The sequence below is a fragment of the Lepisma saccharinum genome, chromosome 5 (assembly GCF_977018435.1).
Source record: "Lepisma saccharinum chromosome 5, izLepSacc3.1, whole genome shotgun sequence".
NCBI lineage: Eukaryota > Metazoa > Arthropoda > Insecta > Zygentoma > Lepismatidae > Lepisma > Lepisma saccharinum.
Window position 1 is genome coordinate 52,730,216 of NC_139233.1, and position 20,177 is coordinate 52,750,392.

Genomic DNA, 20,177 nt, shown 5'->3' on the forward strand with positions numbered 1-20,177 from the left:
TTCATAAAGTGGACTTAAAAAATCAACAATAATAATTTGCCGTCGCTCAATACATAGAGTTGGGTAATGTGACTTTCAAGATTGAGAGTCATCCACGAAACGTATGCTTTTCCTCCATAACGCAGGCAATGCTAAACCACCCCATGTAAACGAATAAGTTGTAAAAGTGAATAGGAATGTAAAAAGTGGATATCTTGCCCCCCCCCCCCTGTATTTTTTAAAGTAGACCGTATATTTCCAAAGGTGCGAAAATTTCTTTTTTACTAAACTTTAGGCGACAAATCAAACAGCACCCATCACTTGAGGATTTCAAACGTTTTCAACTCCACTTTGTGCTCGGATAGGCTAATCGGGACCAAACCTACAGTTAATTTTGGGAATCTAACTCGGGACCATTTGTTTACAAAGAGACGGGGTTAGCCACTAGGATGTCAGAGGCGCTAAAAGTGTGTAGTAATATTTTTGTTAAGGTTGATTCGGCAAAGTGGACGATGCATAAATAAAAAGAAACACTGTAATAAAATACTAAGGTTTTCTAGTATTTAGGAAAAACTAAAAGCAAAATTTCAGAATTTTACAGTGAGAAATATGAGAAATTTCATTAATGTTCATTGTTTAATTTTAGAAACTTTCTCATCTGAGGTGCAATTATTCCATTTCACCTGATTATCATAATTGACACATGTAAGGGTTCATTGGCGACAAAATATTGTATATGAGAACCACATGACTGATTAAGGAAGAGGGTAGAGGTAGCGAACCCCCTTGAGACCCCTAAACTTAGCAGTAAATCGTTAATTACCATCATTAAAATTCAATTTTGTTGGCAAATTGTCAGCTTATTCTTTTTTGTGTGTGAGTGGTAAATAACCCGACATCCCTGGATACTGTATCCTACACTCTGGTTGCAAATGTCTAGCCATTGGATGTCTAGCCTTCCCGATGGAGTAGTGATAAATGTCATCACCTTTTAATCAAAGGGTCCCAGTTTCGATACCCTGTAGAGGCACATAGTTGTTCGAATCACTCTTTGAACTGTAAGTCCAGTCTCGATTAGGCTATCTGTTCATAAAGTGGACTTAGTGGGATCCGAACCACTGTGCCATGTGCCTCCACCGGGTATCAAACCGGGACCCCTTGATTTCAAGGTGACGACGTTACCACTACGCCAACGGGGAGGCCCTGGACTTAAAAAAACAAATTTCATTCTACCCATTGTGTGTGTGCGTGGAGGTGGGTGAAATACGTATACATATAAAATCCGTATGTTTCGAACGCTGCCGAATGCTTCAAGTAATATTGAACTTTTGTACCAGCAATCGATATCAGAGAGCATTTGCACGTGTTGTGCAGCCAAGCAGTAGGGGCACCTTCATTCAAACGAACGTTTCAATTAAAATGAGTCTTGCTAAACGTGGCCATCTACTACGAGCACTATCTGAAGCGGGAGTCTTGAGGAGCGGGTATTATCGTGCACTGCTTGTCCCACTCCTAACGGAGCAATCTTCCTTCCTCCCACACTTTTTCCATGCACCGATGATCACGAAATAATTGGCCGAGAACACCAGGCCTTGAGGCTGCTTCCACGACCTTGCTTTACGGGAACTTATTTTTAACATTACTGCCGCAAGATCTGACATGACAGGTTAGACACGTGCTTATTAAGAATAGGTAGTGTTCGCCCACAATATTTTTTTATGTTTTTTGACTTGCCTAAGTTACACATGCAGTCAGTGCCTGCAGCCAGCTTTGGGTGTTTGGTAATGAAGAATGTACGTATCTAATGCAGAGGCGCTCCTCAAACTTATGACGCACTCCCCGAAACTGTAACAATCATTCGTGATTATGACAAAAAAATTGTCAGATTATTTTTGGCAGACAAAAAGTATGATTATTTTTTGTAACTATAAACATTGAATTAGTCATTTTCATGCCTATACGCTAAATGAGACTGTATCTACAGTTTCACGAACCACGGCAACATCTTCCTCCAATCCCAAACGGTTCCTCTAAATTCTAAAAGTCAGTAGAGTAGATAACACAAGGCTCTAAAAGTGGGAAATTCCTTTTAACACGATATTTATTTTTGTTGTACGGTAAAGTTATACCATAAAGAATGTAAATCCGGGACACATTCGAATACTGGATAAGGCATGGATTTGTGATACCCTTCATTTTGTTTATCATCCCACCACTCCATCGTCATGACATTAAAATGGCAAAAAATCAATCAAAATTGCCCATCTGCACATTTTTGTGTGAAGATAAATAGAAGTGATATCTATAACAGTGCATTTTAAATCTTTTATTATAATATTAATGTTCAACTATTTTGTACCCCAAAGTCATAATACCCCTCCCCCCCCTCTGGGGCAATTTTCAAAATAATTTGGCCAGGAGTAGACGAGAGGATTCGTTATGGGAATACGCATTTCTTGACTTAATTCGAATTTTATAAAATGTCATGTAATGAACGAAATGAACAAGTGCAGATGAAGAACTTAGAGAAACTTGTTACCCTTCCCTCTATCAGTGTACCTACTAATTCTGGGCAAGTGTATCGGTCTGTATTTTTTCATTAGTTTCCAACTTCCCACAGACGTGGAAAAATGTCCTGTGAAAACATCAACAAACAACAAAAAATTTCATTAACAAAATTCCAGCACCTGCAAGTAAAGGAATATTAAATACCACTGGATGCTGTACATGCTGTGAATATGGATTTTTCACATATTTGACGCTATCTTTCTACAGCAGCTTCAATTTTTCATTGTAAACTTAAAGTAAGTTAGAACATTCCGAACGATCTGAAATTTACTTGTCTAGAAAGTCTTCCTACAGGACATATCCACATTATTTCAGAACTTGTTTCACTGTAAGAACGGGATATTTCTAACCCTAACTGACATATAAAGTTAAATAATATTAATACATCTTATATTGAGGGGCAGTTTCCACGGCTTCTCAATAGGGTGAGAATCATTTAGAGTATGAGAGCATCCAAATCGATTGTTTTCTTTCATTTCACACGTATGTTTCGCTGTACGCATTTTTTTTAATGAGAAGAAAAACCTATGCAATTAAGTCCACAAATATCGTAAAAATGCTACCCCAAAACGTCATCGTTCTTTTTTTTGATTAGCATATCATGACCTTAAGATGAAAATTGACAGCAATTGTTTTTACCTCTCCTGAATGCAAATAAGCTACATATTAGTGTTAATTCGGGCCTGGAGAACAGTCTGTGTTTGTGAAGTAAGGTCTTGTTCAATTCTCTGTTCCAAATCGAAACAACGAGAATGAAACTCGGGCTAGAGATTTGTATGTACGGAGACTAGTGTAAGCGCCAGACTTTCTGGTGTTAGGTCATTTGATTGCTGTATGTGGGTGTGCCACATTTTCATGTGAATCTATTCACTGCAAACTGAAAGATCGTGCATAATCCATCTGCCATAAGAATAAGATGCTATTTTCACTAGAAAAGTTACTGTGGACATCAGAGTTTCGTACACTAACATTACCAATGGTTTCCTCATGTCCACTTTATGCTCCCATACCCCAATCGGGACTGGACCTATGCACTTTAAAGTGGGATGTGATCCATTGTGCAATGTGCCTCCACCGACAATCGAACCAGGGACCCGTTCATTACACGGTGATAGCGTTACCACAAGCCACCGGGGAAGCCCGCAGATCTTGTAATGAGTACCAAAGTACCACCAGAGAACAAGACCGCTTTGTGGATATGATAAACGCTGGACTTTTCCATAACCTTTGCTGCTATACAAGGCATAATATTTATTTTGTCTGCAATTTATGTAACTTCCCTTTGTTTTATTTTGTTTATGCAGTGTACTTGATAAGACTTATTGGAATTAGCGAGAAATGAGACCTCATGACCTAAACATTGCCAGAGTTTGTTGCTATGCGCGTTCAGCAACCTCTTTGAGGTCCTCGCATGCAACATCCGAATGACCTTGGTGTCATAGGAGTACTGTTTTTCATAGTGCATGTGTAGCATCAGGTTACTCTATTTTCAGACGGGGTTTGATTACAACCAGATACAAAGTGGAATTTGCTTGGAACACGTGCAGATCTTAATTCAGTCTGGGTGTTGCGAAGAGAAATATGCAATTAAGCAATTTGTTAAGAAAATATTAAGAACTAGAGGAAAGTATATTTTTTGGGAAAACCTCTAGGGGAGGGATGTAAGTGGTGTGGCCGGGGGCCGTCCATCATATACCCTGTCTACTGATACTTTGATTGGAATTAAAATTGTGGGTGCGTCAGCTCAGAAGGTATTTGCACCCGTTACATTATACGGGATCAAGCCCCTTACCATAAATAAAATCAACACACCTGTCTGAGGACTAAAATCTCCTCACCACTGAGGCTGTAAGGGTGCACTCAGCGCATATAAGGAACCACATAACCGTACAAAGGATTATACTGGCCATAGGTCGTTGCGCCAGAGCCTCGTTGGCCTGCAAGACTGCAGTTACCGGGGTGTACATACGTGGAAGTGAGATTCACATTTGGGTGCCTTGCGCAAGGGTCATCCCTTACACACTTGTCTGGTGATACAGATGTGCACAGATATCCAGAATTTTCGCCAATTCCGAAATGTGGGCTCCTCTCGATTGGAAAATTTTAAAAACCTCAGGCATTTCATCTTTAGACCAGACTTGATACTTCTTGGAAGTTTTAGGTGAAACTGAATTTATTAGCAAAATACTTTTTAAAGAGCCACCCACGTACATAATTACATAATCCACCAGCTGGATTGTATTGGCATATGCAATTTTGTCTCGAGATATGCAGGCGCATTTGTGTTATCAAATAATAGTGTTCACTTCACAAAATATTTCTAGCTACAGGACAAAATAGTCTGGTCACTCAATTTTTTTATTGACTTTTCAGGGAATGTACTAATAATCCATTTGCTGAATGTCAATATGCCATTCAGCACTTTGACAGTAATTGCAATGGAAAATTTAGTCACGCTTCTCGAGTGGCATCAGAATGAACATCTGGTTGTCATGTGCAGTATGCCAGGACACTGCATGTTTTCATATGTTTACATAGCATAGCTACTTAGCGACGTAGGCATAACAATCAGTTAAATTATCTTTGAATATTTAAACTATTTTTTCAATAAAGTTATCAAAACATGACTAAATACAAATGCACGTGATTGTAATTCCACTTGTAAAAACAAAGGAGCAGATAGATATTGCTTAATCAGTAACTTATTCCAATGTAGTTTATACAGTTATTACACAAATATGTTAAAATATCAGACTATCATATCACTAGAAAATTGTATCTTTGTTTGTGTTCATACTAGACTCATAAATTTCTTGAAACCTATAGGTCTTTCCTGTTCTGTTAATTATATTCATTTGTTTATTCCAAGATTTCTTTGTAGAAAAAAAAATATAATCTGTGGTGTACGCATGTGCACTCGGTTAGGAACTTTGAATTGTTAACTCAAGCTAGAAAATTGTGTCCTTCGAACCAATCTTCTTGAGTGAACCGCAAATAAATTGGTGGCACGCGACCCCCCTTTTTTCTTGGGACCGCAAAAATGCAATATCTTGATCCCAAGGTCAGCCTATCTGAGATTCATGAGATTAGGTCACGTGTAGATGGTGTGTGGTAAGGTCATGTTGATGCTTGCTGTCGCTGTCGCCTAATGCAAAAAATATGCATGGCTAGACGGTCCATGTTGAAAGTTCGCCTGTTATGGTTTTGTTTTCTTTCTTTTTTCTATCGGGAACAGGTCGACTGAGAGCGAGGCACCTAATCCCTTTGGGGCCGTCGCTGTGGCGATCTCATGGTGACCGTATGATTAGACCTCTATTGACCTTTGGTGGATTCAAAGTTAACCATAAAAGAAGAAAGTAACATTTGTCAACAATAGAACACTCATTTTCTATTCTCTCTCGTATAGGAATAGTGAATGCTGAAGAAAGTTGAAGTACTAAAAGTGCCTTGTCAGGTAAAAGCAAGTCGAAGTGAATCTGCACTTCTGTTAGCTCAAGCTTTCTCTCTCTCCATGTTGGATATCAACACATAGTAATGGACCAGTCTCAACAATGCCGATAAGAATTTAAATTGCTTTAGCTGTTCTCTTCTCTTTCCTGTTTCCCTCCCTTCCTCCTCTCTCCCTCTTCTTTCATCTCTCTTATATATCCTTGCTTTAATTTCATTAAGGCAGCCTACACAACTAATTTTTAAGCCAGAATTTCCAAACTGGAAGGGTAGGAACAACATTTCGGAAACATTCGGGCATTAAAAAAAATCGGGCATTCTTGCAAATATGAAATGTACCGGAATCGCGCATTAGTGTGTCAATAGTGTGGAGCCTGACGCATGCGAGGAAGGAAAATATGCACCGAAAAGTTCAAGCTAAGAAAAATTAAAACTCTTGAACTCAGTAATTTTAAGTAAAATTTGGAAGGGGAGCTGCCATACACACAGAGGAAAAGGGAAATTTGATTTTAAACCAGACATAAATGAGACATCGATGTCAGAGCAACATATACGAATTACTGCTAAATGCTTTATTACGAAGGACAATAGGCAAACCCTACTTCTGAGTAGCCCATAAAATGCGAAAGATGCAATTGCAAATATAAAACTATTGAGTTTTTAATGCATACACCTACGATTGTTCAAATGTCAGAATGTAACTAACTCGTTACGGCACTAATTTACACAGTACGTTAACAGTATTAGTACAGATTACTTGTGGACTTATCGTTGTGAAGTGGTTGACATTGTATTCGTAGGTATGTGGTAAATACGAACAAAAACTATTCTCAAGATAAGCAGAAAATAATAAAGGAACGTGGCGTAGACCTTGAACTCAATTCTGTTGAGAAGCTTAAACAATTTTTGCATCTTGTACGAAGCATTGCGAAAGTTCTTCAAAGAAATCCTTGGAGTCCCCGTTCTTTATACATGGATTGTTTTTTTCTCGAGGTGTTAATTTTCTTTGTTAAACAAGTCTAATAGAAGTAGTGTTGCTTACAACTTCCAAAGGTGTCGTTTAATCTTGTCATTTTAGGTAATCAGATTAGTTCAAATTTTGTTTCTGTAATAAAGCATCTTAGTATTAATGGTTGGTCTAAAATACCAAGGTAATTGAAAATTGTGTGCATCATAGCAAAGCAGAGAGTTTCGCATATCATATTAGCAATATGTGCCCATAGCTGACACTTCTAAATCAATAAAACATGAAATATATAGCCTCCTCTGTAGCAGAGTGCATTAGTACACTCGCGACCTCCGGAGTTCGAGTCGTGGTGTGGCCATGGGTGTTCCATTGCGAATGCTTAGTTTCATCCAGTTATCATTAACCACATCGTATAGAGAGAGAAAGGCGACGTAAACTAAGGAAAATAACACATAAAGATATTTCTTGGGACGTTTCATTACATTCTCGTCGCACTTTATTCAAGTATCTTAACTGTTTAATATCAAAAAACAGCATCATTTCAAAGCCTACTGAAACTTGGCCAAAACAATAAATACAATGTTTCTAAACCTAATTTTACATTTATTAATTTGAAATTGAATTGGCTCATTCGTTTACGCAGATTCGTTACGCTATTAGGGAATATATGTCAGTTGCACGAAACTATCACAAATATGTAAATAAAAGCAAAGGCAAAAACCCATTCATAAAGGTTGTCGTGTTCTGCTGGATGCTATTGCCTCATTTTCCCACAAATGTTAGATTCATTGTATTTTTTAAAGAATATCCTGCGATTTATAGAAAGTGGGACAGACCGAAGGTCCAGCGCCAATAGAAACTAACATTTGTGGGGAAAATGCGATCTTAACAGGATAAACTTGTATGTGTGGCTGTCAGAATCGTTGTCAAAACTTATTGTTACACGAAACTAAAAACTTATAAGATCATACATTGACCCTTGCCTATTTAATGGAGGCACTACTATTGCTGAAACGTCTCGGTATGTTAAATTAAAGACACCACATCGCTGAAAAAAGGGACAATTTGATACAGGCAGTGGCGGCAATTGGGTTCCAAAACTGCGCGGGGGGGGGGACAGTTTACTTTCCCTTTGTAGATAAGGTTTCGCATAGTGCGAGATCAAAAGTGGCAAAAGGGTGGGCAATGCCCCTCCTAGTAGCCGCCACTACATACAGGTGTCTGGATCCCTTGCACCAGAGCAGTGAAAATTTAAACAATGGCGATTGTGTGAGAATGTTGTTCGAAATTATATCGGGCAGTTGTTACCTATTACCTCCTGGAGGCACAAAAGTTCTTTGAAAGTGAAGGTCTTGTTTGTAGCATAATTAGCGAGAAGTCTGTGGTTTACCAACTAACCCCATAAGAGGGTCTTCTATTTGGGTTTAGAGGGTGTTAGGTTTTAGAATTTCTCCCGGAAATAAACTCAAGTTACGTTCATGTCCATCCTCATCATAGTCATTAACAGACTTATACATCGTTACCACAGGCGCAGCGAAGGCGGGGTTATGGGGGTCAGAACTCCCTCCGGATTTAATTTTGAAAAATATAAGCGCGTGTAGTTATTTCGTTCAATTTTTTCACCTATAATTGCGTTCAAAATGCCTTTTCAGCAGTTGATCCTTCCCTTAAAACTAGCACCTATGGTGTTAGCTTTGAATTATTATGGGTGTCCGCCTGTACCCTCGCTAACGTCTACTGCCGTGAACCTAGAGAGGTAGAAAACAGATAGTAATAGCTCCGTGTTTTTTTGTTGTTTTTTTTTTTTTTTCAAAATAATTGAACGTTACTGTTTATAACAAATATTACGATTTGAAAACCTTTGCTATGCTGAATGTGCAAACGTGATTGATACGGCTTTTCCTGTGTTAATTCTGCCTTAACGAAACTTGGATGACCTCATCGACGACGTCATTCTATGGTCATTAAATTGAACATTTTATAATTAGAGAAGAAATCACATTTCAAAATTGAGTACATTGAATACATACGTATCTGTGGCCCACAAGGAGCCCTAACCTCTTTCCTCCACGTAGATGTATCCAGTGTGGAAATTCTACTGACTGTCTAGGGACAGCATGAGATAATGACTTTATGCCATATAACATTTCCCCCATGGATAAAATTTATCAAGCAGAAGGGGGGACACAAGTACCCAGATGGGGGAATCCCCACATCCCCCCTACAAATACCACCCTGGATGTATCCCAGAAAATATAATGGATGGATAGGACAGGAGTAATCATGGCGATTTTGCATTTTTGTTGAAGTTTCTGCAACATTTGTTGCCCTGCCTTCTAGTTTTGTTATTTGTGGCCTTTTTTCCCTTCACTGTCTTGGTTCGCTTTGTTTTGACATATTCCCTTTTCGCACGACTGTTGTGCTCATAGGGCATTTAACAAAATGGATGGGATCGCCACACCACCTATATTGAAAGCCAAAAGAAGTGGTTTAGTTGCTAGGGCCATTGTCATGTTCTGTTGACTTGTGTCCATTTGTTGACATGAAGATAAACTTTGTTTGTTGTAGACATGATAGCAGTCGACAAACACGAAGGCAGCTGGAACTTTTTCTGGAAAGTGCATCAAAAATCAAGCTGCTCTAATCAAGCACACTTGGAAAACAATGCCATTGTTTGCTGAGACCTGGGAACCAATATTTTCAGATTGACGTACGCATGGATTGGCCTCATCAGAACCCAACTATCTCTACACTGATGTAATTCTTGAGTTTGTGCTGCTATCTTTTGTGGTCGAATGAAACAGCATATTCGTGCGAATCGGAAAAGCTGGGAATTGAATTGGGATGTCAAAGTTATTATATCTTGTCCAATGCAGAAGTGAATAGCAACAATACTTTCATGGTGGAATGTAAAGTAGTGTGGACCCACTGGAACAAATTTGACCTAGAGATTACTTACATTTTCGCAGAGTTCACTAATTTCACTGTGGTTGGACTTTCAGCGATACTCTAGGTTGAAACCCTAGTCAAAGCACGTGCTTATCCTATCACCCATTTCATCTTTTAATAATTAATTATCTCGCCTTGTAATCTAGCGATCCCGGGTTCGATACTCGGTGGAGGCACATATGGTTCGGGTCGCACTTTAAACTCTTTAAGTCCAGTACCGATTAGCCTACTCGTGCATAAAGTGGACTTAAAAAACAATATCTCGTTCATTATCATGGTGGCGATTAAACAAGAAGGTAGAAAAGCGGCGTAAAAACCACTAACGAACTGAAACCAAGTAACGAATGGGGAATATTAAATAACTGGACTTTATGTGTAAATGTGTCGTTACTGTGGGCTATTCAAACTTGTTTTTATCACAATGTGAATAGTTGGAAATGGTTACTTTCTGCATCACACTGCTAGTCTTCCCACCCGTAAAAGGAAAGGTGGCTGGCATCAATCAGCTGTTACCTCACATGCGATTTCTGTAGAATGTAAGTAATCCTCTGCAGCCCACGTGATCGCCAGTGCATTAAGAAAATTGGTCACGTTATTAGGTCAAATTTAATTCTGCACCTTCGTTCTCAGTTGATGCTATTCAATTTATTTTCCGAATTTTGCCCAGCGACACCCGATAAATCAAATAAACAAATCATAATGGAGAGGGTGCCATTAATTGTAAGCATTCACTTCGACCGAACCTTCAAACTGTTGATTTAAATTATAAACTCTACTCCGTGAGTAATCAATAAACTGTCGCTCTTGCTCAAACCAAATGGTAGAATCCAATAAAGCAAAATTAAATTAACACGCCACCTCGTCCAAGGTGGAATAATTAGGGAGGAGATCTTTGTGTTTTAACGACGTGTATCATCGAAAAATTGAATAAAGCAAACAACTCGAACTTCACGTTAACGTGAAAAATATAAACTAGACATGAGACCATTATTTTGTTAAGTTTCGTAAAAAGGCCACTGTTAAGTTTGGCGGCCATCGGATCAGAACCCATGGGCAGTGGTGTCATAGACTAGTGGTTCACAAAATTCTTGAGACCGTAAATGCCATTATATTTTTTAAAACTTTACAATTTTACTCGTAAATACAATTATATATTTTAAAACGTTAATAACACTTGAAAATAACAAATAAATTGTGACAATCATAAAGCATTAGATTGATTACGTCTATAGGCTTGTTGGCAAATTTAAAACTAGTTTTAAGTTGGTTGTTCGCCACTGGATCTAATGAAATAACGAATTTCAGGACCTCTCGCGGCCCGGTATAATTGATGTCGGCGCCGGACCGCGACCCGAGGGTTGAGATTTCATCCCCTGGACAATACTGGAAAGAAAATGGAAGTGTGGACAACGAGTGGCTTGTTTACCAAGAGCGGCTGCTTAGGTAGCAAAGTTACGCAACCACACCACCACATATTTCTAGACTTGCATCGATAATTATTAAACTGAAAATGGGGCACATTTTATAAGACTGTTGTGTAAAAATGTGTCGGTGACTAGACCGCATGAAATTTTACTAATTGGAAAGGTCAACACTAAGGTGGCCCAAATCTAAGTTTTACAGAAGAGCGGTGTAAACCTATTTCACTTCTTCCTAGACTGAAACTTATTTTGCAGCGTGTAATAGAGGCATATAATCACAATACTGCTCTCCGATCTATTTCATGATATGCCCCTCAAATTTAGATGAAATAAAATAAATTGTGTTCTAAATTTCTTCTTGGCCATTGTTCGTTACCGAATCCCATCTACAAAACACCTGCAAAAACCCACCCTTCTGAAAATGTTAAATAAAATAAGTTATACGTTGAGTTTGAGTTGGTGTTTTTAAGTCCAATTTATTCACAGTAAGGTTAATCGGGACTGGACCTACAGTTTAAAGTGTGATCCGAACCACTATGTGCCTCCACCGGGTAATAAGTTATATTTGGCCCATGTTTCAAAATAATGCATGGAAATGCATTACGTTGCTAAATTGCATTGAGAACAGTGGGAAACGTTAAGTTTGGCAAAACGTCTTTAAAATTTGAAGTGGTAAAACTTTTTTGCATCCATGTCTTTATATAGCTTCCTATGTTGTTTGGTTCAGAGGGGCAAAGGAATGCCTCTTTCCAGTAGTGGTATCTAGCCGAGATAAATGTATCGTAGTTATGCAGTGTCTGGGGTTAAAAATAACCCAAGGGGGTGGTTCCCACGTCAGAGAATTAGTCAACTGGAAAGTAAGAACCCTGAATGACGTAAACAAGTGAGTTCCCCACGCAAGAGGCTGCCTGGGAATTCTCTACCTGATTATCTTTTCGCTGGATGCGTCGTTGCCTTGCCGACGTGACCGAAGTCTCGTACGCACTTCACGTAGCATGCGTGAGACCACGTTTACACATTGGAGGGTGCGTGGAGGATCAAGTGTTGCAAACTGTGTTATCAGTGTTGCCAAATGTACAACGGTGGCGTCTGGTGAAATGGTAACTAAAATTCTGTCCTTGTATAAGAATACAACTTTACAAAATAATTCGAACCTTTTACACTACTCTGCATTTATCTTGTGTAATTAGCTGTATTGCGTCATATCAGAGCGTTTAGTATGTCGGTTTTCCTCTTTTCATTAGTATCGGCCTGGGCATGACCATTCCTTTTGCTAGTGTCTCTTCACCAGATTCAGCTAATAGTTGATCATTTATATCATAGCAATTACACAAGATTACAGAAAGTAAAAGAGAATAACTCCATAGCACAACAACCCTATGAGCGCCAGAGCATGCCAAGCGGCTTCATTCGCTGACACGTGATCGGCGCATCGAATCCTCACCGCAGTTTTCAGACTTCCGACTCCGGAAAAGTTAGATGAAAAAAGTATTTCCCAAACCCTACTAACCTATATAAAATCTGTGATTTATGTTAGTTCCTAATCGGGGAATATAAGTTCCACCACATTCGTTTATTGCTCCATTATTTGTCAACATTATTAACCGCCGGCCGCCATGTCAAAACGTTGCTAAAAAAAAACATGATCCTCAAATTATAACTACAGGAAAGAGAATGGGTGTGTGTCCGTCCCTTTGCATCCTCACCTTTCTCATATTGTGACTGGTATACATGGTGGAATGTTCAGAATGTGTCACCATTATGTAGCTACTGATGATTGAATTAAGGCCATTGCTATGCCAAATTAAGTTGGTTGGGGACATAGGCGTCGCGAAACCGGTCGACCCAAGTATGACGAGATGCGTAAATGTTAATAATAAATATGCATTTGAGTAACTTAACTGTACGAAATGTAAAAAAGAGAAACAGCCGTGCTCGATAATCATTAATATGGCGGGTCAAGTAGAAAAGTATCGCCGATCATGTAATAGGAGATTATAGAAATAAGTATTTTATAATGTTATTTTACATATTCAATTCTATTTTGCCAACGTTTTGTACCCCCCCCCCCTCTCCACCCACTGTTATGATTTATGAACCTGGAAAACTGAAATCTGGCATGGGCGTACCCAGACTTTTTTTTTTGAGGGGGCAAACTAACTTGTTACAAACAATACTTTTCAATGCTTTATTTTGAATTATTTGAAAAGAGAATAACATTTATTGTACTTCCACATAAAAAAAAGCACAATGAACATAATGAAAAATTCACCACTCGTGTTCCGGGGGAAGGAGGGGAGGGCGTTGGATACTCCCATGATTCAGGCCCGTAGCTAGAATTGATCTCCAGGGGGGAATCGCGGGTTATCAGTGGGGGCTTTGTAAATAAAGTCCATTTTTCCAGAGTATAACAGTATTAAATGAAGGCAAATTGTATGTGTGTGTGGGGGGGGGGAGGGTCATTAAGTTACATAAAGTTTAGAAATATACAAATACTACATTCTTCTATATCTTTTAAAATATCACTGGAAGTGTTAATTGAATGCTACTGAAATCGTCCTTACTACACACTCCATAATGCGTATGATGATACAGATACGTATTTATATCACAAAAGAAAAAATGGACACCATTCAATCATAGTGCCTAGCGTACATTCCAAACCATGTTGAAGCAATGAAATACCCCTTCGTTCCCAAAACGTGGGAGCTGTTGGAGGGAATTTTCATGTCAGTCACAGATTTCAGTCTAAACTGGGGGTCGAAACCGAGGCAGCAGAGGTAGAGAAAAGAAGCTCCCCTACGAGGAGCTTTCTAAGTCTAAAGGGAATCTTCCAAATACTTGATGCTTCTGTTCATGCTGTTTGAATTTACCCTTCACCAAAGTTGTGAGCAAAATAATATCTGCTGTCTACATTTTCACTCTGTACTGCAAACAAATTATACAAAATAGTTTTACCTAATGTCAAGGGGGATGACGGTAGTTCCAGGGGGGGCTCAGCTACGGGCCTGCCATGATTTAAGAGGATTTTATCAATTTTGGGAACGTTTTCATGAAGTTTTTTTAATTCAAGGCAGAAACATCCGTTTTAGACCAACTTCCATTCAAGTAACGAACTTGAGTACGAATAGTAAGTGGCATAGCAACAGCATAACAGCCTTGCAAGTCATGTTTTTGCACACGAATCTACCATTTACTGTGTGCACACAAACACATTCTCCTAATATTTCTTTTGCTCTCGTGCATGAAAAGTATACGGCACAGCCCAAGGCAGTGGAAACCAGTTGTCCAAGTCGGCGTCTTGACTTCTTTCCTGCCCTGAAGATGTGCGCGACGATATTTTTAAACCAGTGGAAAGTTATCTCGGCAATCAGGCCTGTTCTTTTACCATGCAGTTTAAATATAGTTGAAGTAGAAAAAGGTTAGGTCGACAGAAAGTCGACTGAAGAACATGTGCAAAATGCATTAGAAGCCAGCGTCGGGTTTGCCATGTTGGGAGGTCGAGAAATTTGTAATATTTTTTAAAAACAGTTAGCTGTCGCTATTGTTTTGGACACTAAAGACGCTTAGGAATTTTAAAAATGGGTTTGGAGGGTATATTTTATTCACGTTTAAATTTCGGTTTATCCACTAGCTTCTCAGTGGCCTCCCACTTGCGACTCATTTAAATAGGCTGATACAGAATGCATATATTATATATAATGAAATATCGGTTGGTCCAATCGTAATCTCAGATGGAAAATTTTACGATAATATTCCTGTAAAGCTCTTTGTCCTCACAGCCTCTAATAAATGGATTGGAGAGGGAGGGCAGACGGAGCATGGTGCTCATCACATAAACTCCAGTATGGACAAGATCGAGAATGTTTGAGGACCTTATCTCCATAATATTCCCTGATATTTAGAGGAAGAAAATACGGGAAAATATTAAAATTATTGGTTTTAATTTATGTTGACTTATAATTCGCCAAAAAATTATGAAATATATATTGTGAAAAAATATATTAAATTGAAACCTGTCTGTACAATCAATTTCTGACAGCAATTTCAAGCGTAGAAATACGGCACAAAAACCTGCCCCTTGGACTTTGTCGAAACAACAGGCTACCTCCACAAAGAAAGGACGTTCCCGTATTTTACGGGATATCTGGGTACTTCCACACACGAGGCTTCATGCTACGGAGCTTTACTTTTTTACCTACAACACTCAGGTTAATCAACAGCAACAAAACAATTAGGCTGTGAAATTTATTTATTTCGTCTTGTTTTCTGTGGAACCTTGGCAACCCTGTGAGGTAAAGGCGGCCGGAGCGTGTTGCTTATCACACCACCTCCAGAATAGCAGAGAACAAGAATGTGTGGCGCCTTACCCCCCTTCAGCCCCTAAATGTGCCTTCATGGCACGGTGCTATGTGAACAGGGAACTTCACCTTTACGTTTCATTAATGGGTACAACAGGTTTGAAAGTTTATCTCATTCATCTATTGCAGTGTCCCAATTCAAAGCTACACATTTTTATACTTTCTGGGTTATTTACACCAGCAGCTTTAGCAGTGAAGGATAAAATAATGAAAAATTTTAAAACAGGAGAGTAGCATTTTTCTCTCCTGCCATGATCCCTATTATAGGTGGCGAGTTTTTCGAAGGGGGAGGAGGTCATACTCAGGCAACATGGTAACCTTATCTAACGCATCATGTTTAGATCTCCAGTAGCCTACATGTTACTAGAAAAGGCTGGAAAATGTTGCTCGGTCAAGCAAATAAGTCATACTTTAAAACAAGGTTTAAAAATAAATTTGTTTTAAAGTATAATATTTTCCCCCAATGGAAATACAGCCTCCCACCCACCCACCCACCCACCCACAATCTCGCGTATTTTGTATCCTTGGGAATACATCTTGTTTTAGCTACCGCACTGACGGCGCCAGAAATGGGAGTTCCTTCCCTGATGGGCCTATCCCCTCTACCTCCCTCCAGAAAACAAGTAAAGCTATATTAATAAACGCTCATTTGGTCCACATAAGTTTTGTTTATGGATATATTAAGTGTGACCCAGAAAAAGAGGTCTTCTTTTCACCAGGAAGGAAATCTATTTCAAGCTAGAAATTATTACGAAAGTTGAGCGTGAGTGTCATTTTGTACAGTTCATGTATTAATTATTTCTTCAGTCTGAATTTACAAATATTCTTATCACAGTTGCGATTTTACCTTTTTTATCACGCGTGTCTGGAAAGACACTTCAATGTGGAATGAGATAGTCATGTGAAGGGTATTGACGTCGTTTCAATTTTAATCAATTAGTAAGCTCATTTCCCTTGTCACTTTCAACCTGTCAGAATGATGATTTGCGACTTGAAATGTGAATATAAATTGGAATGAAGATTAGCATGATTATGAATCAATAACAGGCGGGCAAAATAGTTTTAAGTGCAGGGCAGGACTCCGTTAAGTGACAGACTTTCGATCTCTCCAACGAAATTCTCGGGTTAAAGTCCCGGCCTTGCCATACGCGTTCTTTGAGTGTTCTCTCATCAATTTAATCTAATCATCTCATCTTCATCGTCCCGATTCGCTAAAAGACAGAAAAACTACGTAAAATAAAAGAAGGAACACCAAACACCCACCCTAAATAAATACAAGTGGCGTTCAAGCTTGCACCAATTAATATAGCACTTCAGAATAAAATTTGATGCTTTTACTGTTAAACCTATTGGGAGTTATTTTGAATCTATTAAAACTATAACCTATGAGGTGATCGCTATTGTCGGTGGAACCTTTAAACTGGTTTAGTAGCAATTGTCCGGTTATCAGTAAATTCATCGAATGGAAAAATAGCTAGCTGGGTAGGGCCTTCTCTGATGACTCGTTCTGAATGCCCTAGTTTAGTGTGCGTGTGAAAGTGCATTTTCTGTAGGTTTCATCCAGGAATGGTTTAAACTAGATATATCTTGAAAACTAAGTGAATCAACTATGTTCAAACATTATGATGAACTGGTGGACACCTCTCATCGGCAGATAATTATCAGTTTCCTCTGATGAAGAAATTGGGATTAAATTCCTCAAGGACGCAAAATTTGACTTCGTATCTAGGCAGTCACCTACAGAGAATGTTTGGAAGGAGTGAAAAAACAGGCTGATAACAGAGGGTTTGCTCAATCAGTTGCAAACAATTGAGAGTATGTACCTCGGGTTAGTATGATGCCATGTGCATTGAATTTATACAGAATGCAACGGCAACGCCAGAGAGGGTTCTGATGATCAGAAGCCCCCAACATATTAGGGAAAACCTTGTTATTTTTAATTATATATTTTTTTGTTACCAGAAATACGAATTTTACATTTGATATTTATGGGTAGAATATACTAGACGTTATTAATAGAATGTAGAAAAAGGGTGCGAATTAATGGGGGAAGAATGCCGGGAATGTCCCCTACTAGTCGCAATTATATTCCTGGAACAAAAATAAATTTTCCACTTTGCTATCAGGGACGATTTCAGGACCTTGTTTCGTCATTCTCTATTAAATCTTTGTTCAAAAAGATCGGTATCCTCCCTGGAAATGTTAATTTATTTGAAATGTTGGGTTCTGCAAAAAATTGAATTTTCTGTAAAACGAGAAAATTACTAATATAATAATCTTTCTTTAGAGGGCCAAGTTCAGTCATGGGCTGCTCTACCACCTAGCCCTTGTCACGAGTATTGAAATGTCATAAGCGTATATCATGGAGATACGTAACTGCAGGCAAAAAGAAACATTCACGACAAAACAAGAAAATAAAGAATTTCATATAAATCTACGTTTAAGGATATATCCGTTACAATAATAGCAATCATAATATAATACTAATTATGATTTTAAAAAATGACAAATGTAGAAAAGATGCGATTATAGAGAAGACTAACGAAACAGCAAACCTGCAAGTTAACACAGGCTGATTACTTTTAAGTAAAAATAGTGATAAAATAAGTTAGTTATAAAGAATGAGTTGAAAAATCCGATAAATTTGCACAAAATAAAAATTTAGAACAGCAACGGGACAAGGAAGGCATTTGTGTGAGGATAGGACTGTGTAGCTTTTATATTAATTCAAAGTTTTCTTCTAGTTATTGTAGTCAACTTTTCGAGCAATATTCTTATTACTTATTAAAGTTTAAGAAACTTTTTATTAGAACACAGTGCAGCAGGCATCTGTTTACATAAAACACACTTTCCCCATCTGTCGGCAAGAAATTGAGAACCTTTTTATTTAAATATTGCAATGTAAAAAAGTGGAGAATGAAAGATAATTTTCATGTCTAATGCTTTATTTTAAGTATTTACATTTCGAAAAGTCGAACCCCCAAGCCCCCTCACGGCATACACTTCATTTACTTCTCTCTCGGACATGGGTTGTCACCATAAAGTGTTCATATTGTAGTGTGATATTATGCACATTTTCTTGTTAATTATTGTATGCATATATTATCTTGAATAGTACATATGATTGAAGAAGCCTTGATACATTGCTTTCCTTTGTCTTTCAGCAACGAGGAAGGAGGAAGTTGCAGCCATAAGGTCAAAGTTTCCTACGAAAGTTCCAGTAAGTAGGTCAACAGTTTTCTTTGTATGACTGCACTCGTGTTAGCGAATAGATGTTTTTACTTCTGGACAGAGCCGGCCCAACAAGTGGCCAGAAGGAGTTATTTGCCCGATGTTCTGCGTCTTGCCAGGAGCACGAAGAGTAGATAAAACAATGTTTGACGCAATAAAACATTTTGAAAGATTACTGAAATCCCACTCCAAGCAAAGTAGGAACCTAGAACCAGGTTGTGAATATTACAATATCAATTATAAATAGTTCATATTCTGTTCATTGATTTATAGAATGGAATTATGATGTGAACATGCAAGTTTACATGCAATTTAAATTCATTTCAGCATGAAAATTCACTGAACAGTAACAGAAAGAAAATTATAGAAAATTTTAATGATTATGATTAAGATTTATCAATTTATCACTTTGTAACGTAAAATCAGAAAGTTTGATATTGAAATCTGCTTATAAAGATTCCAGTCAAAAATCTAGTTTGGAAAAAGTAGAAATTTCCATAGCTTTCGCCTCTTGTATTTATTAAATAACCATCATGCTCTTTGTATGGTTATTTAGAACACTTGTTTCACATTGGAAACACTAACTGATCTTGAAATATCTTATATTATGAGCCCTGAGCATATTATTTCCCTATATTACCCACCCAGATCACCCACTGCCCCTTGTTATAAGGGGTCCGAGGGTAAGAATTTTAAGTGGAGAAATATGGGCTGTTGCTTTTCCATACACCACTTCCAAAGAATGTGAAATATCGTCTGTTCGCTAATGTGTGCATTATTCTTATTATAAATTGAGTAATATTTTTTTGTTGTATTTGGAGGGTCTGAACAGAATGGGAATGCTCCGTACCAAAAGTATTCCAGTTGCAGAGAATGTAGGGGATGGAGTAAGACGATTTCATTTCATATGCTGTATTAGCATGTTAAAGTATATTTTATACTTTGTTTGAGCACCCGATATAGCTTTTGAAGGGACACTCGCAAAGGAACACCCATGCCAGGCCAGGACTCGAACCCGGAACTTTCGGCAACGAGATCGTGAGTAAACACACTCGGCCACCATCGGCACAAATTTTGTGTTCCCACTCTTCTACAATGAAAGTGCGTGGAATTTAATGGAAAAAAAAAAGAGAGTATCATAACGTGCATAAACATGGAACACTTCAAATAGGTCTCCTAGTCAGCAGTCCGCTTCTCAACAGAAATAAACAATTGTACAATTAAACGAACCTCTGCCTCAATTATGCAACTTCC

General features: G+C 38.3%; 1 protein-coding gene across 1 annotated transcript in view; it reads left to right on the top strand.

Moving 5' to 3' along the window:
• LOC145988371 (microtubule-associated protein 1 light chain 3 gamma-like) overlaps positions 1-20,177 on the top strand; it is a 45,290-nt gene that overhangs the window by 11,229 nt on the left and 13,884 nt on the right. Inside the window, exon 2 of the mRNA XM_083123252.1 lies at positions 18,857-18,912. Within this exon, the coding sequence (XP_082979378.1) occupies positions 18,857-18,912 (56 nt within the window). The remainder of the gene's footprint in view (positions 1-18,856; positions 18,913-20,177) is intronic.